Here is a 19,678-nt window from a genome sequence, read left to right on the forward strand (position 1 = left end):
CCCATGACTTCGGACAATACTGGATCATTTCTGGTCTGCTTCTTAACTTGTCCTGTGATTACAGGAATGTTATCTACTTGCACAAAGTAGAAAATACGAACTGTTTACTAATGAAACTTTGGGTAAGGGTATTACGGAGAGTCCATCAATGTTCCCATGCAGGTTGGACTGATGATACTTTATTGTGTATGTGTATACTGACAACAGCAATGCCCATCTCTGCATCCTGCTCACTGCCAGTGATGAAATCCCAGAATAAAGCCCAAATATCATCATCAGAGGACGATGGTCAGTCAATAAAGTAAATTGCCTCCCATACTGGAAATTGTAAAATTGTTTTATTCTGCGAATGATTCTGAGGGCTTCTTTCTCTATCTGTGCATAGTTGATTTACTAGTAGTGCCTCCTTAGCTTGTATGAAGGCTTTCTTGCACTGATTCACCCACTTCTATTTCTTTTTTTGACACAATAAGTTGTGTAAGGTTTTAAGAATAGTAACCACATTAGGAACAAACCGTCCACAATAATTTGGTAAACCCAAAAGAGATCGCAGTTGATTGACATTTTGAGGTAGCAGTGCCTCAGTAATGGCTTTGACTTTCAAAGGGATTTGTGCAGTCCTTTTGCATCTATGACGATCCAAATATTCGATCAAAGATTGGAAAAATTCACATTTGTCTTCCTGGACTCTTAATCTGTAATCTTCTCATCTCTGGAACATGACATCTTTATGGAGATGTTCTTCCGTATTCTTTCCAATAACTAAAGTATCAACTAAAATTAACACTGGACTCCTTCTAATCCACTTAAAATTTGATCCATCACACGTTGTAACAACAGAGGTGCAGACATGATCCCAAATAGCAGTCTTTTATGATGAAATAACCTTTGGTGTTGTGATCATCAAGTATTGTTGTGAATATGGATCCACATTTATCTGAAGATATGCTTGACTGAGGTCAATTTTATTGAAGTGTTGTCTCCAGTCAACCCAGCAAATAAATCATCAATCAGAGGCAGAGGGTGTCTGCTCTGCACACAATACAGGATTGATAGTAACTTGAAAATTTCCACAAATGTGTAACAATCCATCTTTCTTCATCACGTGTAAAACCAGTGTGGCCCAATCACTCACATGAACATGTTCGAGCGCTCCTGTTTTGACTAGCTGCTCTAATTCTGCCTCTACCTTAGGTCCATTACAAACTAGCCTTTATCTCACCTGACTTTCATCCTTAGTCTTTAACTTAACTGAGATATTTTTCATGCTTCCCAGCTCACTATTGAAAAAAATGGTATGTTCCTTCAAGATCTTTAGGAGAACTGCTTCAGAATTTGTCATGAGATTTAACTTGGCCCAATTTAAATTTTTCCAGGCAGGTTCTCCCAATTAGTGCTCGATGGTTTCCTTTGATGATGTGCAAGGACAAGTTTGCAGACTGTCCATTTAACTGCATGGTTACATGAATATGGTCCCTCAATGGAAGCACTTCTCCAGTTTAGGTTTTTAACACTATCTTTGAGGATTTCAAGACAATATGTTGAAGCTTTTCTTAGTAAACAGTTTCTGGTACCAACGGAACTGCGGCTCCAATGTCCACCTGTATTTTCTGTCTGTCAAGAAAGGAGTCACCCAGTAAGGGTTCATTGCACAAGCAATAGCCACTATGTTTAATGACAGGTCATCTTCAGACTGTAACTCAGTCCTTTTTCATGCCCTTTTTATACCATGTGGATACATTTTCCCTCATTCAGCTTCCATTTGATGCATTTGGCTTTTGCTTTGTGTAATTCTGGCCAAAAACTTGTTTAATTTTCCAACAAGGGTGTTCAATGTGGCCCTTTTTGCCACAGTTCTTGCAGATGATGTCTTAGCACCAGCTATCTGCTGCTGAGTGCCCGGTCTTTGCACACGAATGGCAATTGCAAGTCTGTGTTCAGTTTTCAGCCGACACCTTATGAATCATTGTCCTCAAACTGAACTGTTGAGCTTCTTTGGCTGCTTATTCCATGAATACAGCAACTTCCAAACTTTTCTTTAGGGTTTGGTTGCTTTCTGTTAACATGCTTTTGCAATGCCTTTCTCCTTAAGCCACAGACTAATCTATCTCTCATGGTTTGATTTGCCTTCTTGTTGCTTACACTTATGGAACTTAAACCTTTTGGCGATGACTAAAAATTTCGATGAATTGTGACCTTGCAATATTTCCACTGTTTCATCGTAGGTTTTTGTGCTTGGCTTTTCTGGCTGTACCAGACTTCTCAGGAGGTTAATGCTTTCCCCCCTTTAGTTCAGGAAAGTTGGGTCTATTCTATCTGCCATTATATTGTTCCCTTGGACAATATTGTCGAATCTCTCTATATATTCTCTCCATCACTCTGTATTCTCATCAAATAGTCCCAGGGTGCCAAAAACTCCCACCATTCAAATAAGTCTCATTCTTTACAGCCACTCTCCTCACTGAAATCTCACTCTTTATAACCTGCTGTCCTCACTGAAACCTCTTCCTTTACAGCCCCGCTCACCTCACTGAAATCTCTCTCTTTACAGCCCTACTTTCCTCACTGAAGTTTCGCTCCAGGTAGTATTTTAAGCCTGGCTGCTAGCTTCTGGAAGCCATGCTGCTATGTGCAAAGTGCGCTGGAATAACAAATGGATTATTAAAGCTTAATGTTAAAGTAGTGGACTGACAATCCTTAGTTCAAAGCTCAAATCCTGTGGTTATGGAATTAAATTCAATTGATCTGGTAACCGACGAGCTGTGAGAGTTTCTGGATTATCATGCAAAAAAATTCCAACTGGGTTACTCTTATCATTCAGGGAAGGGAAGCTTCCACCTACTCTGCATGCAAACCTTTTCTCATTTCTTTAATGCAAGTTTTTCGTAGATTCTTTCTCTGTATCCCCTCCATTTTCGTTTTGATGCATGGGGCAGAGATACAACCTGTCGTGCAATTATTTGCTAGGAGACTGTATGTTATGGCACAACTGGCATTAGAAATTTATCACATGGAGAACTGTGAACACCAAATTGTTCTCCTCCTCTTTGATACTTCATATTAAAATTTGTCTGTCTTACGTGACCCACATTGATTCAAAGTTGATCATTTATATTAATACTATTCAGATTTACAATGTAAATTGCACGCAAATTATGACAAATTGCTTGAGTTCACAGATTGCTATTTTGACTAATATCAATTCTGTTGTTAGTTCCTGCTAAGTATTCAGTTATCAATATGGTAATATGCCAAATGTATATTGCTTGTTTGATTAAGGGATTTTAAAAAAATACTGAATCTGAAGGGATTAGTAGTCCTGGTCAAATTAGAGCTGTTTGACACTAACATCATTGTAAAATCCTAAAATTACACTGTTAACATTTTTCTCAGGTTGAGTATTTGGGAAAGAGAGAAGTTGCCTGAGAGCCACAGATTTAATTAGAATCTTGTCAGTATGAAAATTCTTGTGGAGTATGATTCAAATGGAAATTAAAGTTTACAGTCTGTTTGAGCTCACGCACACATTATAATTAGGTCATTTTTATTTTCAAAGCTCAATTCCTTTCATTTAGAAAGCATTATGATGCAGCACACATTAATTCCGTTATCAGCAGCAGAGAAAGAGCTTTGCTGATAGCTGAATTAATGCGTGCTGATTTAATTGGAAAATTTCTAAATCTCAGCTCATACATTTTCTTTAGTTTTATCCTTTAGGAATGATGCTGTCACACTTTTACAAATCAATATCTGTGGCCTGACAAGTTGGTTGTTTTTAACTTTCAGCAATTTCTGTTTATTGCATTTTTAAAAAAATGGCAAATATAAAGTTTTACTCAAGAGGTCTGGTACGGTGCTGGCTGGTTAGCCTTAAGAATAAAGTATTGTCGGAGAGAATGGCCTAGGCTGAAAAACATATTTCAAATTCTAGCTACACAAATGAGTATAGGTAAGGTCTTCAACAAAATAGCTTAAAGGGTAAAAATTGAGTTTATTTTGCGATGAACTGCAGAGCACGAATAATGTTTTTCTTGACTGGAACAGAAAGGAAGCAATCTAAACACTCAACTCTTCTAAGACCATTCAAATAAACTTTTAAATAAAAGGTGCTACGGAATCAAGGGAGTTGCATCAAAATACTAACTAAGAAACAGTCAGGAAAACTGATTCCTAGACCCATAAAGCAATAACTTTCTTCCAGGTGTCAGTAGGAGATGAATGAGAGTACTTATCTTCACATGACAATCAAAATGTTTTTCCTCACTGGGGGAGGTCCACAAATAATAAGGGAGAGTTGGTCAGCCAAAATTTGTCTTGGGTGAATGGAAAACAAAAGAAAATAATACCTTATAAATACAGAAATCATATTTGAGAATTCATTCAACACCGCATGGTGCCCACCAGTTAGCTGTGCACATGGTGAGCTGAGTAATAGGTTAGATATTTTATTAGAAGTTCCACCCAGGGATTTCATGAATTTCCAATCAGAATTCAAAGACACATGTGTCCATTTTGGGAGAGAAACTTTGAGGGGAAATTCAAGGCCAGATGTATTAAGAACACAGCATTCAGATTGATTATTAGGATGGATTGTTTGATTCACACAGTGCAGTGAGATGGAGGTTTGATTTCGGTGTGAAGCGTGATACAATTACATTAGGCCAGTGAACAGGCTGAGAGAAAATGAGCCATTGTGACATTTTGTTTTAATGTTTTATCTCTCCCAGTCTCATAGCAGTGGCTGCTTCACTTCTGCTTCTTTCGTTTTGTCAGTGGTTTTGATAATGAATAGCCCTGTCCAGTTCAATAGCTCTTGGTTTCAATTAATTTTGAAATCTTTATTTCAGCCTGTTTCTCAGAGCTAATGCACAATTAAAATCACATTTTAAGCTCGTATACTTTAAATGGATCGTACGCACCCTGTATTTTACAGTGAAACGTTGATCCTATGTTTGGAAATAATTGTTCATATGGGATTTACCCTTGTGAAAGCATAAGGTTCTAACCTAGGCTTCATGCAAGGTATAACACTGCGTGGGAACAAAGTGAGATTAAGGTCAGGATTAGGACTGGATTCATATGAGAAAATCTCCACTTTTTCCTTTCAGAATGTAACATCTGGATTATTATTTGTATAGTACATAAAAAATTGAGCATTTCTTCTAAACTGGTGAAATAGTCCTAGTCATTATAGATTTAAAGCACACTAATGGATCCAGTTTATGTGATTTAAATACAATTCTCTGCAAATTATTGCTGTGTTTGATAAAAACTCATTCACAACAGTAACAAACTTGTTTTAACTACACCAGTGATTGTTGCTGGCAATATGAAAGATACATTGATTCTTGAAAATCCTGGAAACTATTATCTAAATAAATCTTTACCAATCATTGCTTTAGCTTTCTGACAGTGTGGGTCAGATATGCGCCCAGATGTGAAGGTACCTTCTCAACTCCTTCAACACTGCATCTACCTGACAACGTGAAAAATTGTCTATCTGTGTCCTGTCAAAAAAAAAACAGGAGAAATCCATTCCAGCCAATTACCGCCCCATTAGTCTTCTCTCAGTTAGCAGCAAAGTGATGGAAGGTGTTATTGACAGTGCTATCAAGGGGCACTTGCTCAGCAATAACCTGCTCACTGATGCTCAGCTTAGGTTCTGCCAGAGCCACTCGACACAAAAACTCCTTACAGCCTTAGTCAAAACATGAACAAAAGAGCTGAATTCCAGAGGTAAGTAAACCTACTTGGACATCAAGACAGCATTGACTGAAAGTGGCATCAAGGAGCCATGACAAAATTGAAATAAATGGGATTCAAGGTAAAAACTCCACTGGTTGAAGTTGTACCTAGCACAAAGGAAGATGACTGTGGTTGTTGGAGGCCAATCATCTCAACTACAGGACATCAGTGCAGGAATTTCTCAGGATAATGTCCTAGGCCCAGCCATCTTCAGCTGCTTCAACAAAGACCTCATATGTTGACAAGGGGGTTGTTCACTGATGATGGTGGCACAGTGTTCAGTACCATCTCCAACTGCTCGGGTATGAAGTATGCAGCAAGACGTGGACATCATACAAGCTTGGGCTAATAAATGGCAAGTAACATTCACACGATTCAAGTGCCACGTAATGACCATCTCTAACAAGAGAGAAACTAAGATGTTCAATGATATTACCATTACTGAATGTCCCACCATCAACATCTTAAGGTGTACCATTGAACAGAAACTGAACTGGCCTAGTCATCCTGATGGAATTATATTGGCATCCCTTCACTGTCACGAAGTCAAAATCCTGAAACCTCCTCCAAACAGCTCTCTGAATGTACCTGCACTACCTGGACTGCAGTCAATGCAGAAAGCAGTTCACTACCACTTAGAACATAGAACATAGAACATAGAACATTACAGCGCAGAACAGGCCCTTCGGCCCACGATGTTGCACCGACCAGTTAAAAAAAAAAACTGTGACCCTCCAACCTAAACCAATTTCTTTTCGTCCATGAACCTATCTACGGATCTCTTAAACGCCCCCAAACTAGGCGCATTTACTACTGATGCTGGCAGGGCATTCCAATCCCTCACCACCCTCTGGGTAAAGAACCTACCCCTGACATCGGTTCTATAACTACCCCCCCTCAATTTAAAGCCATGCCCCCTCGTGCTGGATTTCTCCATCAGAGGAAAAAGGCTATCACTATCCACCCTATCTAAACCTCTAATCATCTTATATGTTTCAATAAGATCCCCTCTTAGCCGCCGCCTTTCCAGCGAAAACAATCCCAAATCCCTCAGCCTCTCCTCATAGGATCTCCCCTCCATACCAGGCAACATCCTGGTAAACCTCCTCTGCACCCTCTCCAAAGCCTCCACATCCTTCCTGTAATGTGGGGACCAGAACTGCACACAGTACTCCAAGTGCGGCCGCACCAGAGTTGTGTACAGTTGCAACATAACGCTACGACTCCTAAATTCAATCCCCCTACCAATAAACGCCAAGACACCATATGCCTTCTTAACAACCTTATCTACTTGATTCCCAACTTTCAGGGATCTATGCACACATACACCTAGATCCCTCTGCTCCTCCACACTATTCAAAGTCCTCCCGTTAGCCCTATACTCAACACATCTGTTATTCCTACCAAAGTGAATTACCTCACACTTCTCCGCATTAAACTCCATCCGCCACCTCTCGGCCCAACTTTGCAACCTGTCTAAGTCTTCCTGCAAACTACGACACCCTTCCTCACTGTCTACCACACCACCGACTTTGGTGTCATCAGCAAATTTGCTAATCCACCCAACTATACCCTCATCCAGATCATTAATAAATATTACAAACAGCAGTGGCCCCAAAACAGATCCCTGAGGTACACCACTTGTAACCGCACTCCATGATGAATATTTACTATCAACCACCACCCTCTGTTTCCTATCCGCTAGCCAATTCCTGATCCAATTTCCTAGATCACCCCCAATCCCATACATCTGCATTTTCTGCAGAAGCCTACCATGGTGAACCTTATCAAACTTGTTCAAGAGTAATTAAGGATGGGCAATAAATGCTGTCCTTGCCACATATGCCCATATCCAAAGACCAAATTTGAAAAATGTTTCAAAACCTTTATGTTACTGGAGTCAAAAATCTATTGAGGCTCCTCTGTAGCTCTGGTGGGATTCCAGTAGAAACTTTTGGTTAATTATGGAGACCTTGTTGCCTTGGATCTCAGCCATTTCCAACTTCTATTGTAAGGGACAGAATCTTTGTACACACCTCACAAGACAAATTTAAATAAATGAGGCTTTATCACTTTAAAATTTTATTTGTCATTTTAAAGCCATTGTATCTTTAACATGCATTATTATTTCGTTTGACCTATAAAAGATTTTCTAATGAGCATTGCAAAAAAAAACTCTTAAACGACTGATCCATTTTTTTGTATGACCCTGCATTATTTCATCACTTTTCAAATGCTGTTAATATACCTAAAAAGTTACTTTGTTGTTCATCAAGGGAGGTTGTTTTATTTCTAGCTTTTATTTTTCATTTTGGTCTTTATTATCAGTATTTTTGTGCAGGCCTGATATGTTGGCTGTTAAATAGGATCGTACTTGATTGAAATAAACCAACAGATCTCGGGATGCAGATGATGCAATAAACTGTGGGCACAGAGGGTAGAATTCTGAGATTGACATATTACTTGAATTGATGATCCGTATACTCCGGGTACAATTTTGTCTTTTAAAAAGCGTTTGGACAGTTACATGGGTATGGAGGGATATGGGCCAAAAGTGAGCAATTGGGACTAGCTTAGTGGTTAAAAAAAGGAACGGCATGGACAAGTTGGGCTGAAGGGCCTGTTTCCGTGCTGTAAACCTCTATGACTCTATACCATTTGATTTATAATACAGAGATATCAAGTCTTTTTTATTCATTACATACTAGTCTGTGTATTTTTATTGGTGTCTGGAGCAGCATGTTGCTATTTGTTTTCATGGATAGCTGCGCCTTCTGTCCAAATAGGCTTTGTAACAAAACTGTTTTCAGATCCAGCCAGCGGATATGCATGTTTCACATTTGGGATACAGGCATAAATGAAATTTCCATTCATCAGTTTATTGCTGAGTGAAATAATGCTTTGGGACATCATGATATTACAATTTGGCATTACAATGTGGTTAACATGTTTGATGAAATGTTGCAAGTAGCTGCTTTATGATGGTACCTAACTCTTAAGATTTAAAAGAAAAATTAACTTAATTCTAATTAATTTAATTTACTTTAATTAATTTAAATGAGCACTTTGCATCTGTATTCACCAAAGGACTTGATGGATGATGAGTCTGGGGAAGGTTGTGTAGATAGACAAGTCCCCAGGGCCTGATGGGATATACCCCAGAATGCTGAGAGAGGCAAGGGAGGAAATTGCTGGGGCCTTGAGAGAATCTTGATCTTTGTATCCTCACTGGCTACAGGCAAGATCATGATGTGGAGATGCCGGCGTTGGACTGGGGTAAACACAGTAAGAAGTTTCACAACACCAGGTTAAAGTCCAATAGGTTTATTTGGTAGCAAAAGCCACTAGCTTTCAGAGCGCTGCTCCTTCGTCGGGTAAGTGGGAGTTCTGTTCACATCACAAACTCAATTTACAAAATAATGGTTGGAATGCGAGTCTTTACAGGTAATCAAGTCTTAAAGGTACAGACAATGTAAGTGGAGAGAGCGTTAAGCACAGGTTGTCTCCAGACAGGACAGTTAGTGAGATTTTGCAAGCCCAGGCAAGTCGTGGAGGTTACAGAGAGTGTGACATGAACCCAAGATCCCGGTTGAGGCCATCCTCATGTGTGCAGAACTTGGCTATCAGTCTCTGCTCAGCGACTCTGCGCTGTCGTGTGTTGTGAAGGCCGCCTTGGAGAACGCTGACCCGAAGATCAGAAGCCGAATGCCCGTGACATGGTACATTGGGGAAACCATGCAGACGCTATGACAACGGATGAATGAACACCGCTTGACAATCACCAAGCAAGAGTGTTCTCTTCCTGTTGGGGAACACTTCAGCGCTCCGAAAGTTAGTGGCTTTTGCTACCAAATAAACCTGTTAGATTTTAACCAGGTGTTGTGAGACTTCTTACAGGGGAGGTCCCAGAGGATTGGAGAATAGCCAATGTTGTTCCTTTGTTTAAGAAGGGTAGCAAGGATAATCCAGGTCATTACAGGCCGGTGAGCCTTACATCAGTGGTAGGGAAATTATTGGAGAGGATTCTTCGAGACAGGATTTACTCCTGATTGGAAATAAGTGGACGTATTAGCGCGAGACAACATAGTTTTGTGAAGGGGAGGTTGTGTCTCACTAACTTGATCGAGTTTTTCGAGGAAGTGCCGAAGGTGATTGATGAGGGTAGGGCAGTGGATGTTGTCCACATGGACTTCAGTAAAGCCTTTGACAAGGTCCCTCATGGCAGACTGGTGCAGAAGGTAAAGTCGCATGGGGTCAGAAGTGAGCTGGCAAGGTGGATACAAAACTGGCTGATCAAAGAAGACAGAGGGTAGCAGTGGAAGTGTGCATTTCTGAATGGAGGGCTGTGACAAGTGGCATTCCTCAGGGATCAGTGCTGGGACCTTTGCTGTTTGTAATATATATAAATGATTTGAAGGAAAATGTAACTAGTTTGATTAGTAAGTTTGCGGACGACACAAAGGTTGGTGGATTCGCGGATAGCGATGAGGACCATCAAAGGATACAGCAGGTATAGATCAGTTGGAGACTTGGGCGGAGAGATGGCAGATGGAGTTTAATCCAGACAAATGTGAGGTAATGCATTTTGGAAGGTCTAATACAGATAGGAAATATAAATTAAATGGCAGAACCCTTAAGAGTATTGATAGGCAGAGGGATCTGGGTGTAGAGGTACACAGTTCACTGAAAGTGGCAATGCAGGTGGAGAAGGTAGTCAAGAAGGCATATGGCATGCTTGCCTTCATTGGTCGGGGCACTGAGTTAAAAAATTGGCAAGTCATGTTGCAGCTTTATAGAACCATAGTTAGGCCGCACTTGGAATATAGTGTTCAATTCTGGTCGCCACACTACCAGAAGGATGTGGAGGCTTTGGAGTGGATACAGAAAAGATTTACCAGGATGTTGGCTGGTATGGAGGGCATTAGCTATGAGGAGAGATTGGAGAAACTTGGTTTGTTCTCACTGGAACGATGGAGGTTGAGAGGCGACCTGATAGAAGTCTACAAGATTATGAGGGGCATGGACAGAGTGGATAGTCAGAAGCTTTTTCCCAGGGTGGAAGAGTCAAGGGGGCATAAGTTTAAGGTGTGAGGGGCAAGGTATAAAGGAGATGTACAAGGCAAGTTTTTTATACAGAGGGTGGTGGGTGCCTGGAACTCACTGCTGGGGGAGGTAGTGGAAGCAGATACAATAGTGACTTTTAAGGAACATCTGGACAAATACATGAATAGGTTGGGGATAGAGGGATAAGATCCCCGGAAGGGTAGGGGGTTTTAGTTCAGTCGGGCAGCATGGCTAGTGCAGGCTGGGAGGGCTGAAGGGCCTGTTCCTGGGTGTAATTTTCTTTGTTCTTTATTCTAACAGATACTCCCTTCCTTTGAAAGCCAGGTTTGTTATTGAGATTGGATATTGCAGTGGGTTAACACTGTACTTTTACCTCTGGGATTGGGATTTAAATCCAGTCTGGTTTGATATCCTCATTTCTTTGCCAACTGTAAAAAGCCGATGTAAATTGAGTTTTAGTGGCATCAACCTAGTTTCTGCTAGACACAGTTCCATAGCAGAAAACTGTTCACTAATCAATGCTAAACTGACAATATTTTTCTGAGATGTCACAAGGGATACTGGTGTTACAGATGGCGAATATCACACTGGTCCAGTGGAATACAATTCTGATTTTGTCGTTAAGGCTGGTTGTTGTTCCTGAATAGAGGAGGTTCTAGTTTGTCTGTAGCCTATTCTACACCTGACCTTGAAGTACTTGATACTGATACTGAGCAGTAAAAGAGGAAATTTGTTTGGGCTTTGGGATCCAGAATGAATCTTCCTCATTTAGGTGAACACACACATTCATTTAACTATGGCAGTTGAAAAATTTGGAACTGCTATCTGAGTAACGGTGAAAAGCCGTGACACTGTCCCAATGCTCTGGCTGTTATTCAAATAGAACTCTCTCCCCGCTGTTAATTAGTGAATGTTTGAATGAATCTCTCCTGTTGCATCAAGGTCATTGCCTTATTTGCTTTGTATTTTTTAATCTCATCTTGGCAGCTTGCAGTGTTTATTCAGTTCTTTTAAATTACTGAAGGGTTTCAATTTAACTCAACTTGTGCTCTGTTCCAGCTATGTATGAACAGTCCTGTGAGGCATATAAGCATCTTGGCAAAACATCGGATACTTACTGGATAGACCCTGATGGCAGTGGCCCACTAGGACCATTCAAAGTCTACTGCAACATGACAGGTAATATAATAATGCACCAAGATTCCTGTCACACATGCATGATCTTATATATCTGTAATCTTCAGTATTCTATTGAATTACCTCTTATTAATTTGCCTCAAGGTATATTGAAAGAATCTGTCGGGTTTTTTGGACATTAAAAAAACCTTAAGTTTTCCTTCATTCCTCAGCAGAAAATATTTATTGTACACGGAAGTAATTAGGCATGTGTTCAGCCATTGATTCATTCACATCCAAACATGATGAAGAATTTTTATTTTGCATTGCGTGAGAAGTGAAGATACTGCTGCAGCTGTAATTCACCTGCACCAGAAGTGACTGGCTTTCTGATACACCAGTTGCAATTAATTAAACTTCTATTTTTTGGTAGATCACAATTAAAACTCATTACTCATACTTTCATTGTTGGAGGGGGGACGGGCTGAGACTTCATGCTGTATGTTTTTATAAAATATTTATGTATCGTCATTCTAATTTCTCATTAAAAAAACTTGGACAAAGACCCTTCTGAAATGGCTGAAGCTATGGGCAGCATTTTCTTGTCCCACTGTGGTGGGACCTGCCCTGCGAGATGCAGCAGGCCAGCAAAAAGTCCATTGACATTCAGCGGGACTGGACAATTGAGGTAGTGGATGAAGCTGGAAAATCCCAGCTTGTGTGTGTGTGTGTGTGTGTGTGTGTGTGCAAGTCCACAAATCCTTGAAGGTGGCAACACAGGTGGAGAAGGTGGTGAAGAAGGCATATGGTATGCTTGCCTTTATAGGACGGGGTATAGAGTATAAAAGCTGGAGTCTGATGATGCAGCTGTATAGAACGCTGGTTAGGCCACATTTGGAGTACTGCATCCAATTCTGGTCGCCGCACTACCAGAAGGACGTGGAGGCGTTAGAGAGAGTGCAGAGAAGGTTTACCAGGATGTTGCCTGGTATGGAGGGTCTTAGCTATGAGGAGAGATTGGGTAGACTGGGGTTGTTCTCCTTGGAAAGACGGAGAATGAGGGGAGATCTAATAGAGGTGTACAAGATTATGAAGGGTATAGATAGGGTGAACAGTGGGAAGCTTTTTCCCAGGTCGGAGGTGACGATCACGAGAGGTCACGGGCTCAAGGTGAGAGGGGCGAAGTATAACTCAGATATCAGAGGGACTTTTTTACACAGAGGGTGGTGGGGGCCTGGAATGCACTGCCAAGTAGGGTGGTGGAGGCAGGCACGCTGACATTGTTTAAGACTTACCTGGATAGTCACATGAGCAGCCTGGGAATGGAGGGGTACAAACGATTGGTCTAGTTGGACCAAGGAGCGGCACAGGCTTGGAGGGCCGAAGGGCCTGTTTCCTGTGCTGTACTGTTCTTTGTTCTTTGTGTATGTCTGTGACCCTCAAACAATAAAAGCCAACATAGCAGTTTCACGGAAACTGACACTTCATTATCTCTAAAGATACCCTAACAATCCCCTGTGGGCCACAAGCCAGGCCTGGCCAATTGGAGTCAGTTTGTCTGCTAGGACAAAGGACCTCACAACCTCCCTTTAAGACTCAATGGCTGGAGCATTAACAATCTCAGGAACCCAGACAAAGGGATACACACCCTTTGTCAAAGAAAGACTGGAGAGGTGGGAGTCATGTGACATGGACCAGAGCTGGGGGAACCAGTAATACTGCCTTATGGAGCTGCAAAGCTCACTCTGCCATTTTTACAATCTACAAGCAGCAGCACAGAAAGGGGGCTCTGCCCAGGTTTGAATGTCTGGCTCCATCTACAATTTCTCGACTGAGATTATTCACCATTCCTACAAGACTGATTCATCTCTGCATGCCTACCTCATCACGGAAGTCAACTCTACTGGAAACGTGAATTATCCAGAATCAGTTCAGCCTGCTGACCTCTGTGAAGGAATGCGTCACTGGACTTGGATTCTGGATACACATGAAACTGTATTTTGTTAATTCTGTGATGTTTGTTCTGTAAATCTTTCTTTCTCTATTGCTCTTGGGCTATGCTGAGTCCCCACCTTCCATGTGTTGAGTGTGTGCAAAATAAACTAACTCTCTTAGTTAATCTTATCTTGAGTTTGATGTGGGATAATTAATAGAAAATTTGATCAAAGCTGATCAGGACAAAGATTGACAGTTCACTGACATCCAGTTGAGAATGGGTGATGGACAAGCAGGCAGTTAACAGAAGGAGGGGACTCCTTGAACGCCTCCATCTTCATGTGTGGCAGAGCTCAGCACAGCAAAATGAAAGCTTTGATCAAACTTTTTATGCCACAACTTATAAAGGGGGAAGGAAATCAAAACATCTTTCTGTTTATGGACAGGTGGTGAGAGGAGAAATCAGAGCTGTTTAAATTAAACCTTGCTTGTCCATAACAGCAAATTAATTAATGCAGTTTCTTTAATACATGATTCATTTGAAAAATTCCGTGGAGGAAACTAATCTCAGTAGCTCCATCGTGGAAATACATTCTTGGGCAACATCAAATTAAGGAGGTTTTGCACATACTATGTAATGTAGCTAATGTAGACTGGGAGCACAGACTAGTTGGTAGGACAGCTGAGCAACAGTAGCGGATTTTTAAGGAGATTTTTCTCAGTATTCAGCAAAAATATATTCCTGTGATAAAAAAGGAATGTAAGAAAATGGATATGATGTGGAGATGCCGGCGTTGGACTGGGGTAAACACAGTAAGAAGTTTAACAACACCAGGTTAAAGTCCAACAGGTTTATTTGGTAGCAAAAGCCACACAAGCTTTCGAAGCTCTAAGCCCCTTCACTCACCTGAAGAAGGGGCTTAGAGCTTCGAAAGCTTGTGTGGCTTTTGCTACCAAATAAACCTGTTGGACTTTAACCTGGTGTTGTTAAACTTCTTACAGAAAATGGATAACCAGCCGTGGATAACTAAGGAAATAAAGGAGAGTATTAAATTAAAAACCGATGCGTACAGAGTGGCCAAAACTAGTGGGGAATTAGAAGATTGGGAAAGCTTTAAAAAACAACAAAGAACTACTAAGAAAGTGATAAAGAAAGGAAAGATAGATTATGAAACTAAACTAGCACAAAATATAAAAACTGATAGTAAAAGTTTTTACAAATATATAAAAAGGAAAAGAGTAGCTAAAGTAAATGTTGGACCCTTAGAAGACGAGAAGGGGGATTTAATAATGGGAAATGAGGAAATGACCGAGGCCTTAAACAAGTTTTTTGTGTCGGTCTTCACGGTAGAGGACACAAATAGCTTACCAAAAATTGATGGTCGTGGGACTGTAGGGGGTGAGGTCCTTAAAACGATTACTATTACTAAAGAGACAGTGCTTGGTAGGCTAATGGGACTAAAGGTAGACAAGTCCCCGGGCCCAGATGGAATGCATCCCAGGGTACTGAAAGAAATGGCAGAAGTAATAGTGGATGCGTTGGTTGTAATTTATCAAAATTCGCTGGACTCTGGGGAAGTGCCGGTTGATTGGAAAACAGCTAATGTGACGCCACTGTTTAAAAAAGGAGGTAGACAAAAGGCGGGTAACTACAGGCCGGTTAGCTTAACATCCGTAGTTGGGAAATTGCTGGAATCCATCATTAAAGAAGAAATAGCAGGGCACCTGGAAAAAATGGTTCGATCAAGCAGACGCAGCATGGATTCATGAAGGGAAAGTCGTGTTTGACGAATTTACTGGATTTTTATGAAGATGTAACGAGTGCGGTTGACAGGGGAACCGGTGGATGTGGTGTTTTTTGGATTTCCAGAAGACGTTCGATAAGGTGCCTCACAAAAGGTTGCTGCAGAAGATTAAGGTACACGGAGTTGGGGGTAAAATGTTAGCATGGATTGAGGATTGGCTATCTAACAGGAGGCAGAGAGTTGGAATAAATGGGTGCTTTTCTGGTTGGCAGTTGGTGACTAGTGGCGTGCCGCAGGGATCGGTGCTGGGGCCTCAACTGTTTACCATATACATAGACGATCTGGAGGAGGGGACCGAGTGTAGGGTAACAAAGTTTGCGGATTACACAAAGATGAGTGAGAAAGCGAATTGCGTGGAGGATGCGGAAAGTCAGCAGAGAGATTTGGATAGGCTAAGTGAGTGGGCGAGGATCTGGCAGATGGAGTATAACGTTGACAAGTGTGAGGTTATCCACTTTGGAAGGAATAATAGTAAAATAGACTATTATTTAAATGGGAAAAATTACAACATGCTGCTGTGCAGGGGGACCTGGGGGTCCTTATGCATGAATCGCAAAAACTCAGTTTGCAGGTGCAGCAGGTGATCAAGAAGGCAAATGGGATGTTATCGCGAAGGGGATGGAGTATAAAAGCAGGGAGGTCTTGCTGCAATTGTACAAGGTACTGGTGAGGCCGCAACTGGAGTACTGTGTGCAATTTTGGTCCCCTTATTTCTGGAAGGATATATTGGCCTTGGAGGGAGTACAGAGAAGGTTCACCAGGTTGATACCCGAGATGAGGGGGTTAGCTTATGAGGAGAGATTGAGTAGATTGGGCCTGTACTCGTTGGAGTTTAGAAGGCTGAGGGGAGATCTTATAGAGACATATAAGATGCTGAAGGGGCTAGACAGGCTAGAGGCAGAGAGATTCTTTCCACTTAGAAAGGAAACAAGAACTAGAGGACACAGCCTCAAAAGAAGGGGGAGTCAGTTTAGGGCAGAGTTGAGGAGGAATTTCTTCTCTCAGAGGGTAGTGAATCTCTGGAATTCTCTGCCCATTGAAGCAGTGGAGGCTACCTCGTTAAATATGTTTAAGTCACAAGTAAATAGATTTCTGATCAATAAGGGGATTAAGGGTTATGGGGAGCGAGCGGGTAAGTGGAACTAAACCACTATCAGATCAGCAATTGCGGGGCAGGCTCGAGGAGCTAGATGGCCTACTCCTGCTTCTATTTCTTATGTTCTTATGTTCTTATACAGCAAGAAGTATATTACTAATGTATCTTTTAAAGAGCATGTGCATTCAAAAAAGGGCAAATGTTAGAAATGCATAACACCTAGAAGTGAAAAGAACCCCAATGGTTTAGGTAGAATCTTAATTAGATGGGCAGGGCTGAGGCAAGAGGGTTTCTTTCTAGAACTGACCAAAGCTCTAAGGGGGAGCGGGGAGGAATAGATAAAGCAAAGTGCAACCTATGCTAACTACTGTCTAAAAAGGCAGCCAATTGATATCATAGGCTGTAATTGGATTTTAAGATGTTGGTAAACCACTGAATACTACAAATAAGTCACCTCAGTCCACCATGCAGCGCATTGATAGAAGCAAGTGGAAATTTGGAAGGAAGATTGAAATATTGCACAAGGCACTTTTGAGAAAAGAAAATCAAATGACATTGTAAGCTGTCTGGTTGATTTTCAGATCAGAAGATTAGACTTGTCCCAGGTCCTTTTTCTGATACTGTGTTGTGTCTCAGGACCCAGGAAGTTTTCGAGTGCACACAAGATTTGTTAAGTTGGTTCAGGACAAAGCTCTACAGTTCATTCGCATCCAGTTGAGAATGGGTGATGGGCAAGCAGGCAGTTAACCGAAAGAGGAGACTCCATGAGCGTCTCCATTTTCATGTGTGGCAGATCACAGCATTTCAAGACACAGGCAGAAGTGCTTGCAAGAGTTTTTGTAAAGTGGATGTTCCTACTTGGCCATCATAGAATGCACAAATCCTGTTTACGACATGAGAGTAGTTTCACCTTCACCATCTGGGTTGCATTGTGGTGAAAATTAGACAAATTATATAATGAGTGATGGTCTTATTCAGTATATTATGCCCTTTGCATTGATGGTGAAACATACCTTCAGTGTTAGCTGGTCCCAAGGGGGGCTGGGGAGGACAGTGGGGAGAGCTGTTTAACAGAGTAGGAAAATTGGGCGGCAACACCCGCATTGGCTCCCCAATGCTGGGAAAACCATTTCCAATTAACTTGGGGGCTGGAAAAACCTGATGCAGGAATCCTACCTACCCACAGTTGGGTGTCAAATTAGGCTCATTAATCAGCCAATCAACACCAATTATCACTTACTTATTTATTTTCACAATTATCAAAACCAATTTTCACTGGGAAGAGTGGAGAGGCCCATGTTAACAGGCACTCACTGTCCGATCAAACATTCCGGCATAGGGTGAGCACTGAAGGGCGGGTGGCGGTGGCTCTCTGCTGTTGCATACAAAAATCACCATTCCTTAATCATTGCTTAGAGTATCCTGGAAGGTTCTATCTGAGTTCCATGATCAGAAGGCCTGTAGTCGTTAACAAAGACTCACCACCACCTTCCATGGATAATTAGGGATAGACAATAAATGCAACCGTACCACTGTGATAATAACCCAAAGACAACCAGGAAACCATTGCCAAAATTTGTGTTTTTCCTTTAAAATATGACCTAAAGTATAACTTCAATATTCGTACAGAGTGTCATGTTAACACCTAATGCCATGAATACTGATGAGAATCTGTGGACTTGAAAATATGTTGAAAATAGATAAGTATTATGATGGTGAGTGGCAGAACGAGAGCAGGCACTTGTACCTCTTATTTTTTCCCCTGTCTGAGTGTGATTCAGCTTCTGCACACAAAATTCTTAAAAGAAGAACCACTATCATTGTGAGACAGCCATTACATTTCATTATTGCCTTAAAAGAAATGCCTTTCAATATGTGCAGAGATATGAAAGGGAATACATTGGACAATTTTACCAGTGGTCTAATTACTTAAAGATATAAAATGGAAGACTATGAATGCTGGAAATAGGAAATAAAAACACAAGATACTGGAAATGAGCAGTGGGCTGATCTACATTTATATGAGAAAAACAAATTAGTGGGTTGCGGCTGGAGGATGAAGATTCAGCCATGGCCAGTTTCCAAAGACAGTAAGAAGTTTAACAACACCAGGTTAAAGTCCAACAGGTTTATTTGGTAGCAAAAGCCACACAAGCTTTCGGAGCTCCAAGCCCCTTCTACAGGTGAGTGGGAATTCTGGAGAATTCCCACTCACCTGAAGAAGGGGCTTGGAGCTCCGAAAGCTTGTGTGGCTTTTGCTACCAAATAAACCTGTTGGACTTTAACCTGGTGTTGTTAAACTTCTTACTGTGTTTACCCTAGTCCAACGCCGGCATCTCCACATCATGGTTTCCAAAGAGTCAGTTAAGTGGAGTCTGGGTATCATTCTGCTGGTGGGGCCATTAGCTTCCCCGGGTCATCAGGGTATGGATGTGACATGAACACTGATTTATTGTCCGCTCAAAAATCATATAGAACCATAGAACATTACAGCACAGAAACAGGCCTTTTGGCTGTGCCAAACCATTTTTCTGCCTAGTCCCACTGACCTGCACCTGGACCATATCCCTCCACACCCCTCTCATCCATGTACCTGTCCAAGTTTTTCTTAAATGTTAAAAGTGAGCCCGCATTCACCATCTCATCTGGCAGCTCATTCCAAACTCCCCCACTCTCTGTGTGAAGAAACCCCCCCTAATATTCCCTTTAAACTTTTCCCGCTTCACCCTTAACCCATGTCCTCTAGTTTTTATCTCCCCTAGCCTCAGTGGAAAAAGCCTGCTTGCATTCACTCTATCTATACCCATCATAATTTTATACACCTCTATCAAATCTCCCCTCATTCTTCTATGCTCCAGGGAATAAAGTCCTAACCTATTCAACCTTTCTCTGTAACTCAGTTTCTCAAGTCCCGGCA

General features: G+C 41.4%; 1 protein-coding gene across 1 annotated transcript in view; it reads left to right on the plus strand.

The window, feature by feature from the left end:
• LOC144508500 (contactin-associated protein-like 2) overlaps positions 1 to 19,678 on the plus strand; it is a 1,535,312-nt gene that overhangs the window by 728,186 nt on the left and 787,448 nt on the right. The window contains exon 13 of the mRNA XM_078236477.1: positions 11,869 to 11,988. Within this exon, the coding sequence (XP_078092603.1) occupies positions 11,869 to 11,988 (120 nt within the window). The remainder of the gene's footprint in view (positions 1 to 11,868; positions 11,989 to 19,678) is intronic.

Source organism: Mustelus asterias, chromosome 2, assembly GCF_964213995.1.
Source record: "Mustelus asterias chromosome 2, sMusAst1.hap1.1, whole genome shotgun sequence".
Taxonomy (NCBI): domain Eukaryota; kingdom Metazoa; phylum Chordata; class Chondrichthyes; order Carcharhiniformes; family Triakidae; genus Mustelus; species Mustelus asterias.